The following is a 13,624-nucleotide window of genomic DNA, read 5'->3' on the forward strand; positions in this document are numbered from 1 at the left end:
TATAGAGGATTACAGAGAAATGTATTTTCAAATTGTTTGGTGGCCCTCTTGCTAGCATAATTCCTCCTGAATCCATCCCGTGTCTGCCCACCCCATCCAGAAATATGAACTTGACAGAGAAGGGCAGACTTCAGAGACGGGTGTAACTGGGAGCCTTTGAGATCACAAATACGTGTGTGTGTGTGTGTGTGTGTGTGTGTGGGGCAAGTATTCTAAAGTCTAGTGTTTTTAAAAAGCCTTTATGCCATGAAATCCAGATTATTATGACAGTGAGTTTTGTTTGTTTTTGAATACTGTTTTCAGCGTGAGGGGTACTTTAAAGCTGTTTCATAGAAAATTAGAAATCCTGCCCCCTGCCTTCTTTCAGATTAGTGCAGTGGCTTTCTCTGTGAACCCCTGAAAACTGCTAAACAGACCTTTCAGTTTTGGCTGATTCAAAAGATGGAAATGATCAAATCTTCTAAAATTAAAAGATGTAAAGTTTTGATATACTTGCCACAAAATTCTGATGTAGAATCTGTATTAACACAAAATAAATATTTAGATTGAATCCTAAATATAAGGCAGATAAAGGCCTGTAAAACATGATTTGTTCCACGTTGGCCCTAAATCGCATACTAGACTTTTTAGACCCAATTCTTCTCCACCCTGCCAACTTTTTGTTGTTGGGGTTTTTTTTTTGGACCCGTTTTAAAATGCGTGACATGCTGTCTTTTCTTGTCCAGATATTTCCTTGAAATGTGCACCTTGTGCAGTTAGCATCTGAATGTGTTGCACAGTAAGCTGGTTTTTACACTTTAAAAAGAAATGAAATCAGTGTGTCATGTATTGTCATGTTTGTCATTGCGACTGTACTTTCGCAAGTCTGGCAATAAATTAGTCAGGTCATCAGGTTTCTCAGCACAGATATATATACAATATATGAAACAGAATTGAATATTTTTGTAAGTGTAAAGTACAGTATTATATCACAAATGAAACTGGTGTGCTATCTAATTGATTTTAAAACAATGTAAATTTTCTGTAACATTGCCAATAGTGTATAGTCTTGTATATAATCTTTTGCTTTTGTCATCAAATGCCAAGGTACTGAATTCCTTGCAAGCTTTTAAGTGATTTAAGAAAAATAAAATGGAATAAAAATCACTTGTCCACTGTTTGGCGACAAATGCTAGTTCCAACAGTAGGTTAATTTATGTTCATTTGTGTTAACAGGTTGATATTTAAGTTTAGCTTTTCATGACAAATCTTTTCTTGATTATGTATAACAAATTGAAGACTATATGCCAAGAATGTATATTTAAGAGAAGAGCACCACACACAAATCGACTTAGCAGTTTGTTTCTGTGGTAAAATAAAATTCAATTGTGTATATATCAAAGATAATACTGCTGGATTTGGTGCTGGATTTGGCAGAAATGGCAGCCAGCAACATCAAAGATATGTTTCATGGCAAACGACAGGGAGCTAAAACAGCTAGGATGAACGTCATTTGGCAAACAATGTGCAAATTAACAGGACACAGACCTACTGACTTTAGTCTTCGGTTTAACATACAACAAAAAAAAAAATTACGCACAGCAAGTTTTATTCATACATCCAAAAACAGATCAAATTTTGTCACACTATATACAGATATTACATACATTGTTTATACACATATTACATAATTTGTACAAGAAAAATATACATAAAAATGTAAACTTTTGTATACAAAAAATACCTTAGACAAATTAAGCAAGGACCAATAACAAAAGGTGACTATATTATTATTAGCTCATCCTATCATTTAAAAACAGTTATACAGTACATTCAATGAGAATAGGAATTTGTCAGCTATCTTTCAAATTTCAAGCAGTTTCAAGTGCCAACCGAGCCCTGAAGATGGTATGCTTTAGAGGGTTTTGCTGGGCAGTAAATCTCCCCATGTTTTATGTGAAACGCAGTGGGATCACATTCTTTGCAAGTAAAGCCCATTAAAAACCTGGAGTTGGAGAGACATGGTATGGTAGAAGGGATTGAAAAGCACAGAGCTTTTCTTGCTAGTATAATTTCTTTAAATCAGTGAATCAGATATGAAAATTCTATCTTCCAGCAGCCAAAGCTTGTTAGTGGCGTTGATTTACTAGAACAAACCATTGCCAAAAAAAATAAAATCAAATCACTGATGCTACACAGCTGCAAGTTCCTCTATATGATAAACTGACTACAATTTCAAACCAAAAGAATTATGTGTGTGTCAAAGTTTTGAGGGGAAAAAGCGTTCAGTAACCCTACTCGCGCATTCTTATTAATCTTTCTCTTTGGAAACAAGCTTCGATGTTATTTCATTGTAAGGGTCAAAGTTTTTCTGTTTATGGTAATGCAAACGCGAATCTCTTAGCCATAACTATTAGCTGGATTTTAATAGCTATCAAAAATACTGTCCAACATGATCACAGTCTTTTTGTCCAAATAAACAACAAAAATACACCAACGATAGTCATTCAACATGAAACATCGACCACTAGAATTTTGATAGCCATTAAAAGCAGTGTTACACCACAAAACTAGAGTTCCACTTGGTTTCCTGCAAATGACATTTTTCTTTTACCCTCAGTCAGTCCACAGTCTCCCAGTTATCTCATCAATAACTTATCAATTAAAACCCAATTGCTACTTCCGAATCCAACCGCTACTCTATATTTTACACGACAACATGTGATAATCATTCCGTGTCTAAAATCTACCAGAAACCCATAATTTACTGTGATAGCTAAAGAAGAGTTAGATACAGGCCAGGATTAAGTGGGGAGATGAGTTCCTTGTGCTGCCTCTTACAGGGAGCGGGCCAAGCCACGGTGCTTTTAGGGGCCACAGACAGCATCCAACCTCCTGGGCACTGCTGAATTTAAACCTGGTTCATGTTACCGTCGAAGTCTGATGAGGAAAAGTCACAGTCCTGGACTGCGTTTAAAAACAACACAACAATTGCACCGAAGGTCCCAGCACAGCAGAGACATGGCAATTTAGGGTGATGTCAGTCATTCCTCCAGGCATTCCTCATGACTAGCCGCAGAACTAGTAAAGGACTGCTCTGCTCTTGGTTTTGGAGAGAAACCTCGCTAGGCCTTTATATTCTAAACCTAATAAGCACCATAAAGAGAAACAGACATTTCCAATCAATATATCTGGTGAAAACTCTACCAAAAAAAATAAAAAATAAAAATGATATATATTTATATATTCTTTCTTGTCATAAATGTAAAAGCTATGGAATATTTTCTGTGGGAGTTTCATAATGGTGTTTTTTAATGAATAGAAAACAGCCTAGCTCCAGCTCTGCCATTAACCAGAAAAGAGTTCAGCCTTTATTGTTACCTTTGAAACCGAAATGGGTTTTCTTTTCACAGCACCAGACTTCCCCTATACTTGGGCTGTCTAGGTGCTATGAAGAACACAACTCAGACTGACACACAGTTCAATACTGGGATGAGAAAATATGCTGATGTGCTTTATTGCTTGAGTAACCAGGTTTTACGTAGAGGTGTCTGTGAGGTCTCTGAACATGAACGTGTACAGCCCAGGCTAAGTCCTCTGAGTAAGCATAATCTGAGTGTCTGCATAAAAGGGTAAATATGTACAGTGCAATATAAAAAGAATCTTCTGGATAAAAGCCATTTAGCTGATTCCCGCCATACTGGATAGCCCAGCTGGGATCGGATTTATACACAGAGACGCGCGGCCGTAAGGACCGCAGACACACCGAGACTCCTGCTGGTGCCCGTTTCCACCAAATGAAGGCCTGCCCCAGAAGCAGGGGAAAGGATGGGTGCGGAACTGAAGTGCTCATGTAGGTGAGGCAGCCACATGGTGAGAGAGCTGTTCTCAGTTAAACTGACGCTACTGACGCTAAACTCGGCAAAAACATGACAACGCTGTCGTCTTCAGACCAGAGGGAGTTCTCTGCGTCCCAAACGAACCTGCACAGTCATCCCAACAAATGCAGGAATGCCAGCTAAACAAGCCTCTACTCTCTTCTGCATGAACGAGTGACAGCAAGAATAATTTAATGTCCAAATTATGCATATTTGCTAAATACATGAAACATCTTTCCCAGATGTGTTGGTATTTTCTACCAATACCAATATTTAATACTATAATCTGACCATATCATCAGACAATAAGGATTTTAATTAACTTGTAACAACGCTAAAAGGCCAATAAAAGTCTTGAAAGGCGGGTAAAGTGATCCGGCAGTGACAGCAGAGTGGTTTGTGAGCAGCGTCAGGGCACCAGATCAGATCACACCAGCGTTCTGAGTAAACCCTGAATAAGGCTTTGCTGTTGGTTTGGGAGAATGTTTGCCTTTCCCTCTCACTTGCTCTGCTGGAACGGTGGAGTCGTGCTATTGGCACTTGCAGCAGTGGCACTAGCAATAGTGAACCCAGTAGGGGGAGCTGTGGAACTGTGGCTTGGCTGGAGGTCCTTGGGGATTCCGCTGTGCGAGGCCAGCTGGTGGCCGAAGGCCGCACTGAACTGCGGCAGCTGCAGTTTGGGCTGGGTGGTGGGGTTGAGGAGGTCTCTCGGGGAACCGGAGGGGGACGCGGAGGGGGCGGGGGGGGCCGTGAGGCCCGTGAGGCCCGGTTGGGGCAGGGCTGTCAGGGCGGCCGTTGGCTGCAGCGCTGCAGGGTGCGTGTTAGAGGGTGGGGTGGAGAGGGACGTGGAGAGCAGATGAGTGTCGGGGTTCAGGAGGTTGCCGAACTGTGCCGGGTCTGCGAGCGAGAGCGGCAGGTTGCTCCAGGGAGCACGCGGCGCACCCGGCAAGCTGCTCAGAGGCACCTCAAGCATGAGGGGAGGCTCGGTGTGGTAGGAGCCCGTGTGGGGCGAGGAGATATGGTCGCTGTATGGCGATGGCACGTGATCGCTGCCGTAATGGCTGCCGGGTGGAGAGGGCAATGGGGGCTCCACCTTAGAGAGGGTGGCACGGGGGAACGGCCGCTCTGACAACGCGCTGCTCTGGACCGAAGGGGGCACTGCAGCCGGAGCCGTGGCCGAGGGCGGCCGGGGAGACGGGGAGGGAGGAAAGTGATCGTCTGCTGAGGGGTGAAGGAGATTGTCCTCCAGCTCCAGATTGGGGAAGCTGTCGGCTGCTATTCGACCATTTAGGAGATCCCCCATGCCTGCCGCTGAGACTCCTGACCCAGAGAACACGCTCATGGTGCGATGGTCGACCCCGTCAGCCTGGGTCAGATCACCCATGGAGGTCAAACCAACTAGCGAATCTGGATACGAACCCATCGCCTGTAATGCGCGCACCAACTCCTCAGCCTCTTCTGTCGTGGGTAACAATTCCCCATTCTTGCCTAAACACGCAAACAAAATTAGCCGCCACACACACACACACACACACACATACATATACATATATATATATATACATACACACACACACACACATACATACACACACATACATATATATATATATATATATATATATACATATACATATATATATATATATATACATATATATACATACATATATACATACACATATATATACACATATATATACACATATATATACACATATATATATATATATATATATATATATATATAAAAAACACCATTAAAAAAAAAAAGTTAAGTGTGTCAGTGTCTTTACCCTCAAAGAGGTCAAAGTCCTGCAGGTCATCTGGTAGTCTGGGTAGCACATCTGAAAAGTCTTCCTGATTCAACTCCAAATCGTTTGGAATGTCTGCTATGTCATTGGTGATGTCATCGGGAAGTTCATCGGCGCTGAGGTCAGGCGTAGATGGACTCCTGAGGAAGCAAGAAAAGCCATTAAAGTTAATACAAGGTAACAAGCATGACTGGAGACAAAACACAAGCAGGACCATGAGATTTGCCCACTCATCGTATATACCAGGCAACAGATAGTGTGTATGCATGTGTGTCCGCGTCCGCAGGTACCTGATGCTGGCGTGGTGGGTGGGCAGTGCCAGCGTTGGGGGCATGGGCAGATTGCCAAGCGGGAGGGCAGGAGGGATGGGTTTCTGGGGGCGACGAGGCCCTCTCCTCCTCTTTTTCTTGTGTTTCTTGGTCAGCGCTGGTGGTTTGGTCTTTTTCCGTGGCCGCCGCTGCTGCTGCACACGCCTGTTACTGTCCCCGCGCAGGAAATTATCCTGCAAACATGCCCGCACGCGCAGTCGAAGTGCATCAACCAACAATGGGTAAAATTTAAGATGAAAACGGCAATGGAATACTGAGATGATGTGTTTGATGTTTACCAACATCTCACGACATGGCATACGTGACTAACCCTCTGAAAGGGAAATTACTGCTGGACAATAATAAAATGCTTTTTGCGACATTAAGATACATAAGCAAGTTTTTGTAACAATTATTTCTTGTTTTTATGTTATGGAATTAAGCAGAGAAACTTAATGGGTTTATTCGACAGTATACTTGTATCCAAGTTGAACGGGAGCTATTTTTAGTATGATCCGAGTATAAAAAGTTATTGTTGTACATACGCTCGCCTGCTGGAAAAATGACCATTTCCCCATTTTTAGCTATGAACTATGAGCCATTACATTACAACTAACATTAATCCAACTCACTGACAAGAGCACCTTCAGAGAGTAAAACACCATTAAAGGACTCTTACGAGGCATTTAACACCAGTCCCTTAAATCCACAAAAGCAAGTAAAGATTACAAATGCTAAAAATCACCATTTTCTTGGCATGTTCGTCACAGAGAGGCGTTTGGTGGGTGATGTCGAAGACAGGCACGGAGCACTGCTGTCCGTCAGCAAACCGCGCCGTGCAGCTGGAGAAGAGGTGCTGTGATCGGTTCTGCAGGATATCTGCCGCGCCACGCCGTCAAAGAGAATCACACATACACACACACCCCTCTCTGGGCACAGTGTGGGAGAAGCATGCATGACGCATAAGGAGAGGCACTGGAGCTCCAGACCAACTCCGTGTAATGCACACATCGTTAGAATGCATCACGTTCTGTTTTCAAGAAATGGCACGTCTTTTGTGGGAACTTCAGTGGGAACGTTTGCGGATGTGGTAGGCAAATTAGCATGCTACCTGTGTGTATGTGTGTGCGCGCGCGCGCACATGCACATCAGGATACGTTGGAAGCAGTGGCGTGTGAAAGGCAGAGCTGGACTGCTGCATGGTTGACCCTTTGTACTTCCTGTACAAAGCACCTTTTCCACTTCCTGGGGCACCGCAGGCCTAGAAGTGAACACACAACACTTCTTTTTACACACACATCTGATCAGTTTGATCTTATTCATTTGTAGTTAATACTAGAAACATTTGGTGTCTTGGTGTGGACCTGACTGAAACAGGCAAGTTGGAGTTCAAACAGTCATGTTACGACATTCAGATAACCGGCACCAACATGCATCATGCGGGTTCCTGTCAACTCTCACCTCCTACAATTCTATTTACGCACATGCACACACATGCAAACACACACATGCTCCGCTTCTACCTGCTGGGGTTGTGTGTGTTTTTGCTGAGCTGCTGGATCAGCTGGCCAGTGCAGTCGGGTTCCTTGCTGGCCGCATGGAGCAGGGCTTTCCTGAAGGCGTAGCGGTGTCTCCTGTGGCGCATGGCGGCCCTCTCCTGCCGGCACAGGTGCTTGTAGCGCTCCTGCAGGTACGTGCAGAGGCGCGCGAGGCGGGACCGCCGCGGAACCGCCCCCTCCGTGAAGGAGCTGAGGCAAGAAAGGGAGAATCGGTGGGAGGAGCGACAGAGCGTGGAGCAGCCACCCTCACCGTGGGCCTGAAGGACATCATTTTCAACAACTCCAGCTGACAGGGAAGATGACTTCAGTGGTTCGTTTTCGAGGGGGCTTAGCTTTAGGTCATTCAAGTACTCAGTCGGCTACAAACCTCAACATGTTATGAGTTCCAACACTTCCAAATGAATTCCTTACTAGTGGTGAGGACTTCTTTCTCCTTGTCTCCAGACCTGAGGCAATGAAGGAATTCTCTCCTCTGCATCTTCATCCTCATCAGCACTGTCTTCAGACCAGTCCAGCCCTGCACACAGTTACAACAGTTAATACGGCTTCAATATACTGTTCTCGGACCTGTTTAGTACACAAAAACCTAGTGCTTTTGTTAAAAAGTAAAATCGGGTTACTCATTATATGGTACATTCAAATGATGCAGTTCCTTTACATTTTATTTGTGGCAGTTAGGGATGGAGGGAGGAGACTCCCGTGAAATGCACGTTTAATTCATGTGTTCATGCAGAATTCATGTATTTTAAATAAGAGTTTAGAGTTGTCAAATAGTGTCTCAAGTCCATTTATTTCAGTTTTAGTTATTTGTATAGTATCTCCTCCTCTGCCTCCCAGACCAAATGCTCAGTTCATCCTTTCCAAGATCATGCCTCTTGGAAAGTTGCGACATTACCAAGAACTTGTGAAATCTCAAAGAAAACTTGTGACATCTTCAAAACACAGCAGTCACATTAGTGTTTTAGCCCTCATTTTAAAGACAGTAAACAGTCAGGGGCTCTCAGACTTAATGGAAAATTCCATTGAAATATGCTATTATCAGTGAAATCTTTCAGGGGCAGGTTAAAATGCTGCTCTTTACCATCTCCCAGCCATCATTAGCCACTCTGGTTTTTGATAGTGCAGTATTCCTTTAAGAGTAAAGTAATTCCCACAGCAGGAGCTCTTTATGGCTGTGTTCATGTGCTACATGCATCTAGGTTATGTAGACTGATGACTGTTTTATGTCTGAGAGGCTGGGAAAATTCACCTCTTATGCACATGTGTGTATGAAATGTTTGCGCAGAACAATACCAAGGTGAGGGAACAGATCTCCGTGCTCTCTATGTCTCTGAGCACAGAGCTGCACCAGATGCTGCAGCCTAAGCAGGCAGGCAGGGGGCGCTGTGAAGGCAGTGGGTCGCATAGCCACTGGGCGGCGCTGTGGGCAGTCCTGGGCAGCGGACAGGTGGCCGGGGGCAGTGACGAGGGCTTTCTGGCCGAGAGGCCGGCTCTGCTGGCCTGCGGAGGGGGGCACGGTGGTCAGCAGAGAGGTGCCAGCCTGAGGTGGGGCTGACTTGCATAGCAGACCCTGCGGTGTCCCCTGTAGGACATAGGAGGACAGAACAGCATGCTGGGGTGGTGGGAGGAGCCCCGGAGGTGGGGGCGGAGGAGGAGGTGGAGGCGGCGGTGCTGGTGGTTGGAGGTGCGGGGAGGAGGGCAGCGCGCAGGTTGCCGCAACTGGTGTAAGTTGCTCCGAGGTGGGCGGAGGAAGCCCCGCATCACGGGGTGGCACTGGCTGACTGGCCGTCGGCCGCCCGGGGGGTTTCCGCTTAACCACAGAGTTCTTCGGCATGGTGCTCTCGCCTCCATCTGTGTCCTCCTCGTAAAAGGCGAAGGGGTCGAGCAGCTCCGTGTCAGGCAGGGTTAGGGCAGGCAGGTGGGTGTATGGGGGAGACGGAGGCAAGCCATCCAGCCCATTGGAGGCTTTGAGAGCCAGAGGCGGCACGGTGATGTTCAGTGCTACGGACTCCAGTGCATCGTGCTTCTTCTTGCGCTCTTTTTTGGGGATGAAGCCCAGCACTTGCAGGTGGCTGTTACAGTATCTACACGATACAACAGAAAGGGCCAAGGGCTGTCAAGCTACAATAATGAAGGAATGGTGGCACTGAGTACTGCAGGACTTTTTCTGGATATCAATGCCATTAGATGTCACTGACTGTGCTTTACATCCTGCCAATACATCTAACTCAGGCACAATTTTTGTAGACTTGCATTAATTAATGCATAATGCGTTAATCTATCTAGTTGATTGATTGATTTACAGAACACAGTTTATAGAAAAAAAGATCACTGCTTATACAACAATGAACTTCAAGCTGATCACCTGAACGCTGGAGTCCTCATGCAGGTGTACCAGGAATAGACAAGCATGTAGGGGAAAACAGCAACCACTCACCTGCGGTCCTCAGCTTTGGGGATGGGGTTGGTGCATCGCTGGCTGTTGTACTTGGCCACATATTCACATTGTTTGAAGGGAGCAGTCTTGTCCTCTAAAACATGCCGTATGCAGAAGGCGTAACCGTTGAGTCTGCGCTGCTTGCACAGCTTAGGGCTATATGAGCACAATGGCTTATTGTCCACCTCCGAGAAGTGTATGTGTTTCCCCTCGTACATCACGTGACTCTGGTCCTTGAGAACATCAGCTGACGAGAAAAAGGCGGAAAAGACAGGGTAAACATAGACTCACCACTGCAGTAGAGCTCACATTCCAGTAAGGAGGTAGCAGTCAAGCACAAAAGGCAGACGACTAAAACAACGTACAGAGACAGTGGACATATACAGAAGATACAAGACTAAAACATAGTAGAAGGGGATACACACTTAAGGATTTATCAGGCCTAATCAATATAGAACACCACAATGTTATTATTGGATTCAAAATTGGAAGATAAAAAAATAATAATACTGGTAAAGTACAATAGTATTTTGAACGAAATGTAGGCTATACTGTAGTCTATAATAAAGTTGAAGTGAAAATAATACATACAAATTCAAAATGCTCTTCAGAAACATTATTTGACATTAGAAAACTAGACTGAACACACTATTCCCCGTGCCCGTTTTCCCTTCTGAATACTGGATTAATGTTTGAACAAAAAGTGGAAAAAAACGTCAGGGCTCGTTTTCATGTGGTCCCTAAAGACCTTTGGTCTGAAATAAGAAATAGCTTACATGTTAAATTAAATACGATGGAATTTATTACAAAAAACAATTATATCTAACGACATTTAATGACTAGAGCTGTCAAAAATGAAAATACGCATAAATAACATACAAAAAATATATATTTTTAAATACATTTAACGCAAATAGTGCTGGTTTAATTAAACATATTTCTTAAACTGGTAGTATGGTTTGGCTTAGCGCATCTCTTAGCTGTCTCAAATTAAACTTGAGCACCAAATAAATGACCAGACTCGTATCAGCGTGATAGCTGGAAATGCCATAACTAACTGCACCTTGGCTCAGGGAGGACTAACATACCCAAGCGCCAACGTACTGGTGTCTGCGTACACTCGTGTAGGCAGCTGGCTATAAAGCCTAGAACCGCACACCTAAATTATTTAACTTAGTAGGTTAATGACTTGGAAGTGACAGAGACAATATAGCCTGGTCATGCAGTTTTAGGCTTTAGGGTTCTTTTATTAGCCTAAAACAAAAACGAACAATGTATGGGCGTACTCGCAAAAGTTTTTTTCCCCAATTAAAAAGAAAACAAAACTATAATTTAGTGGTTACTCCTCGGTAACGCTCAGCACAAGCCTTGGTTCTTACTTACAACAAATTCTCACTAAACCGCTGTTTAAACACGATGTGAGCCAACGCTGTTACAAGTCCGGGGCTTGCTAGCAAAGCTAAGATAGCTAGGCTAGCCAAGTACAACCAGGAGTTTAAAAAGTTAAGACTGTTAACCTTCAGACAGAGAACGTTAGCTAAGCTAGCTAGCTTCCATGTCGATATTGCCAATATCGCTAAAACTGCCAATCATCATTAACGTAGACCAACATAAACGTCTTACAAATAACGTAAAAGAGATAACCTGCTAGGTAGTAACCCAGCTATCAATAACACACAGGTCACATCAACGAGCATCTATGAAGTGGCATCTTTAATTAGACAAGCGGTCCAATTTTCTTTCGCCTCAGAAAAGTCTTGTATGTAGCCAACCTAGCTAGGCAGTATAGTATAGTCTCCAGAGCGCGACTAACCTCGCTAGCCAGTTAGCTAGCCAGTTAGCCAGTGTATTTTAACTACGCGACCTTATCTAGATCGCTAGCTTCTATTGCTAAAAACAAAGTCGCGGTATCCAGGAAACGGACACATAAACACAGTTCTGGTTTATTTCTCAACTCCCCAAAGGTCTGTTCAAACTTACAGTTTTATATGGATTCATAGATGTACTTGCTCTTTGCAAAATGTAATTAATGTGTTAATTAATCGCAGTTATTATCGTTTTGAACAAAGACGAAAGGCGTGCGGGCCTCTATACAGGCCGACAAAGTGGTAGTTACGTAGCTAGCATGCTAGCTGCTTTTAAAACTATTTATATTAACTTAACATAGGCCTTAATTCAAAATACTAGGAAAGAAATGTAAGGGGTGTCGGGAATATGACTTCATAATTCCTCAAAGGGATACTTTATGTTAAACCAAATCCCTGGAATAGAGAGAAGGAAGATATAAACAGCGGCCCACAAAAGCTTATACTCCCCAACCCTCGAGTACCACATGCGCCGCCTTAGAGAGCTCAAACCCAGTTGCGTCATTAATCGACAACCCTGCTGTAAGATAGTTGCGCTTACCTTAAATTAGTATAGGCTCTACGGGGTATTCGCTCCGGATAGACTGGAAATGTCTAATATAATCAGCCGGACCAGTTGTGCATCGGCACTCGATATTCTACGGAAAATACTCCTTTCTGAAGTCGTACGCCATTAACTTTAGAGCGGTGAGGCATTTAAATGAATTTTATCCTCGGCTAACATTGGAAGTACAGGCTGCTGGGGTTTTTTAGTTCAGTCCTCGGTAGACTCCTCACAGCACCACTATCGGCACTTGGGGGACATGACAACAACCCACAGCTCGACAACAACCTCTTCTACCATATTGGAAGTTGAACTGGTTATTAACTACAGGCGAAATGATGAACCACCATGCACATCCATTTCACTGAACTGGCACTGTTTTGTGGGGCAGATAATGTGCCGAGATGTCCAGCTGCTACAAGGGCTAAGCGTTGTCTGCGTGACATTTTTGTAAGCACGATTACACGTCCTCGGATGTCTAGCCAACTTCTATCCGTGTAGCTCACTGCATAAGAGAATATCTTCGCTCTTTCTTACTGCCCACTCACTGCCAAAGCATGAATAGCTTTAGTGGAAGGGAGGAGACCCGCAAACTTTACACACTCTGTTTAGGTTTAAACTTCCATGTGAAATTATTAAAAATAAGTCTCTTTATCCAGCGGTATGAATTTTATATTGCATATGCAAATTACAAATTTATGAATGCTCAATTACAATGTTACAATAAAAGGAAGACAAACAATAATTATATTAAAATATATTTAAAACAATAGTCATGGTCTAAAGTACCATTCTATGACTTATGTGACCTTTAAAAAGAATCTCTGAGCAGTACCCTATATTACCACATACACTATGTAGGGTATTTGGTTATTTATTTCAGCATTTGTGTTCTTGATTTAGTTCAGTTTAGAATTAACTGACTTTGTATGTTAAATTCACACATCAAATTGTTTTCATTTGCCATTATTTTCTAGAGACTTCTCAAATATGTTTTTTGTAACATACTTGGGTTGTTGCACTTTTTGTTCACATGACCTTACAGTTAACATTCAGATCACATTAGATTTACTTGATGTTTACAATATATTGTATTATATTATCACCAGTAAGGTGTATACTAAATTGACTCTCCCAGTGCCTACAGAAGTTCCTAGTTAAAGAATACAGTTCACAGTAAAAAACATAAGAAAATACACATTTCACTGTGGATATATCTGTGCCCATTTGAAGAGTCATA

At 43.3% G+C, this 13,624-nt stretch overlaps 1 protein-coding gene across 1 annotated transcript; it reads right to left on the reverse strand.

Annotated features, from left to right (window-relative positions):
- Window positions 1-1,459: 1,459 nt before the first annotated feature.
- On the reverse strand, window positions 1,460-12,948 carry LOC113582318 (INO80 complex subunit D). Its single transcript, XM_035523519.1, has 10 exons — window positions 12,382-12,948; window positions 9,976-10,222; window positions 8,832-9,622; window positions 7,950-8,055; window positions 7,503-7,727; window positions 7,137-7,240; window positions 6,725-6,858; window positions 5,962-6,173; window positions 5,654-5,811; window positions 1,460-5,345 (listed from the first exon to the last, which is right to left on the reverse strand). Exons 2-10 carry the CDS (start codon window positions 10,191-10,193, stop codon window positions 4,357-4,359), a joined length of 2,937 nt encoding a protein of 978 aa, XP_035379412.1. The 5' UTR covers window positions 10,194-10,222; window positions 12,382-12,948; the 3' UTR covers window positions 1,460-4,356.
- Between the last annotated feature and the right edge of the window lie 676 nt (window positions 12,949-13,624).

This window comes from Electrophorus electricus, chromosome 2 (assembly GCF_013358815.1).
Source record: "Electrophorus electricus isolate fEleEle1 chromosome 2, fEleEle1.pri, whole genome shotgun sequence".
NCBI classification, from domain to species: Eukaryota; Metazoa; Chordata; class Actinopteri; order Gymnotiformes; family Gymnotidae; genus Electrophorus; species Electrophorus electricus.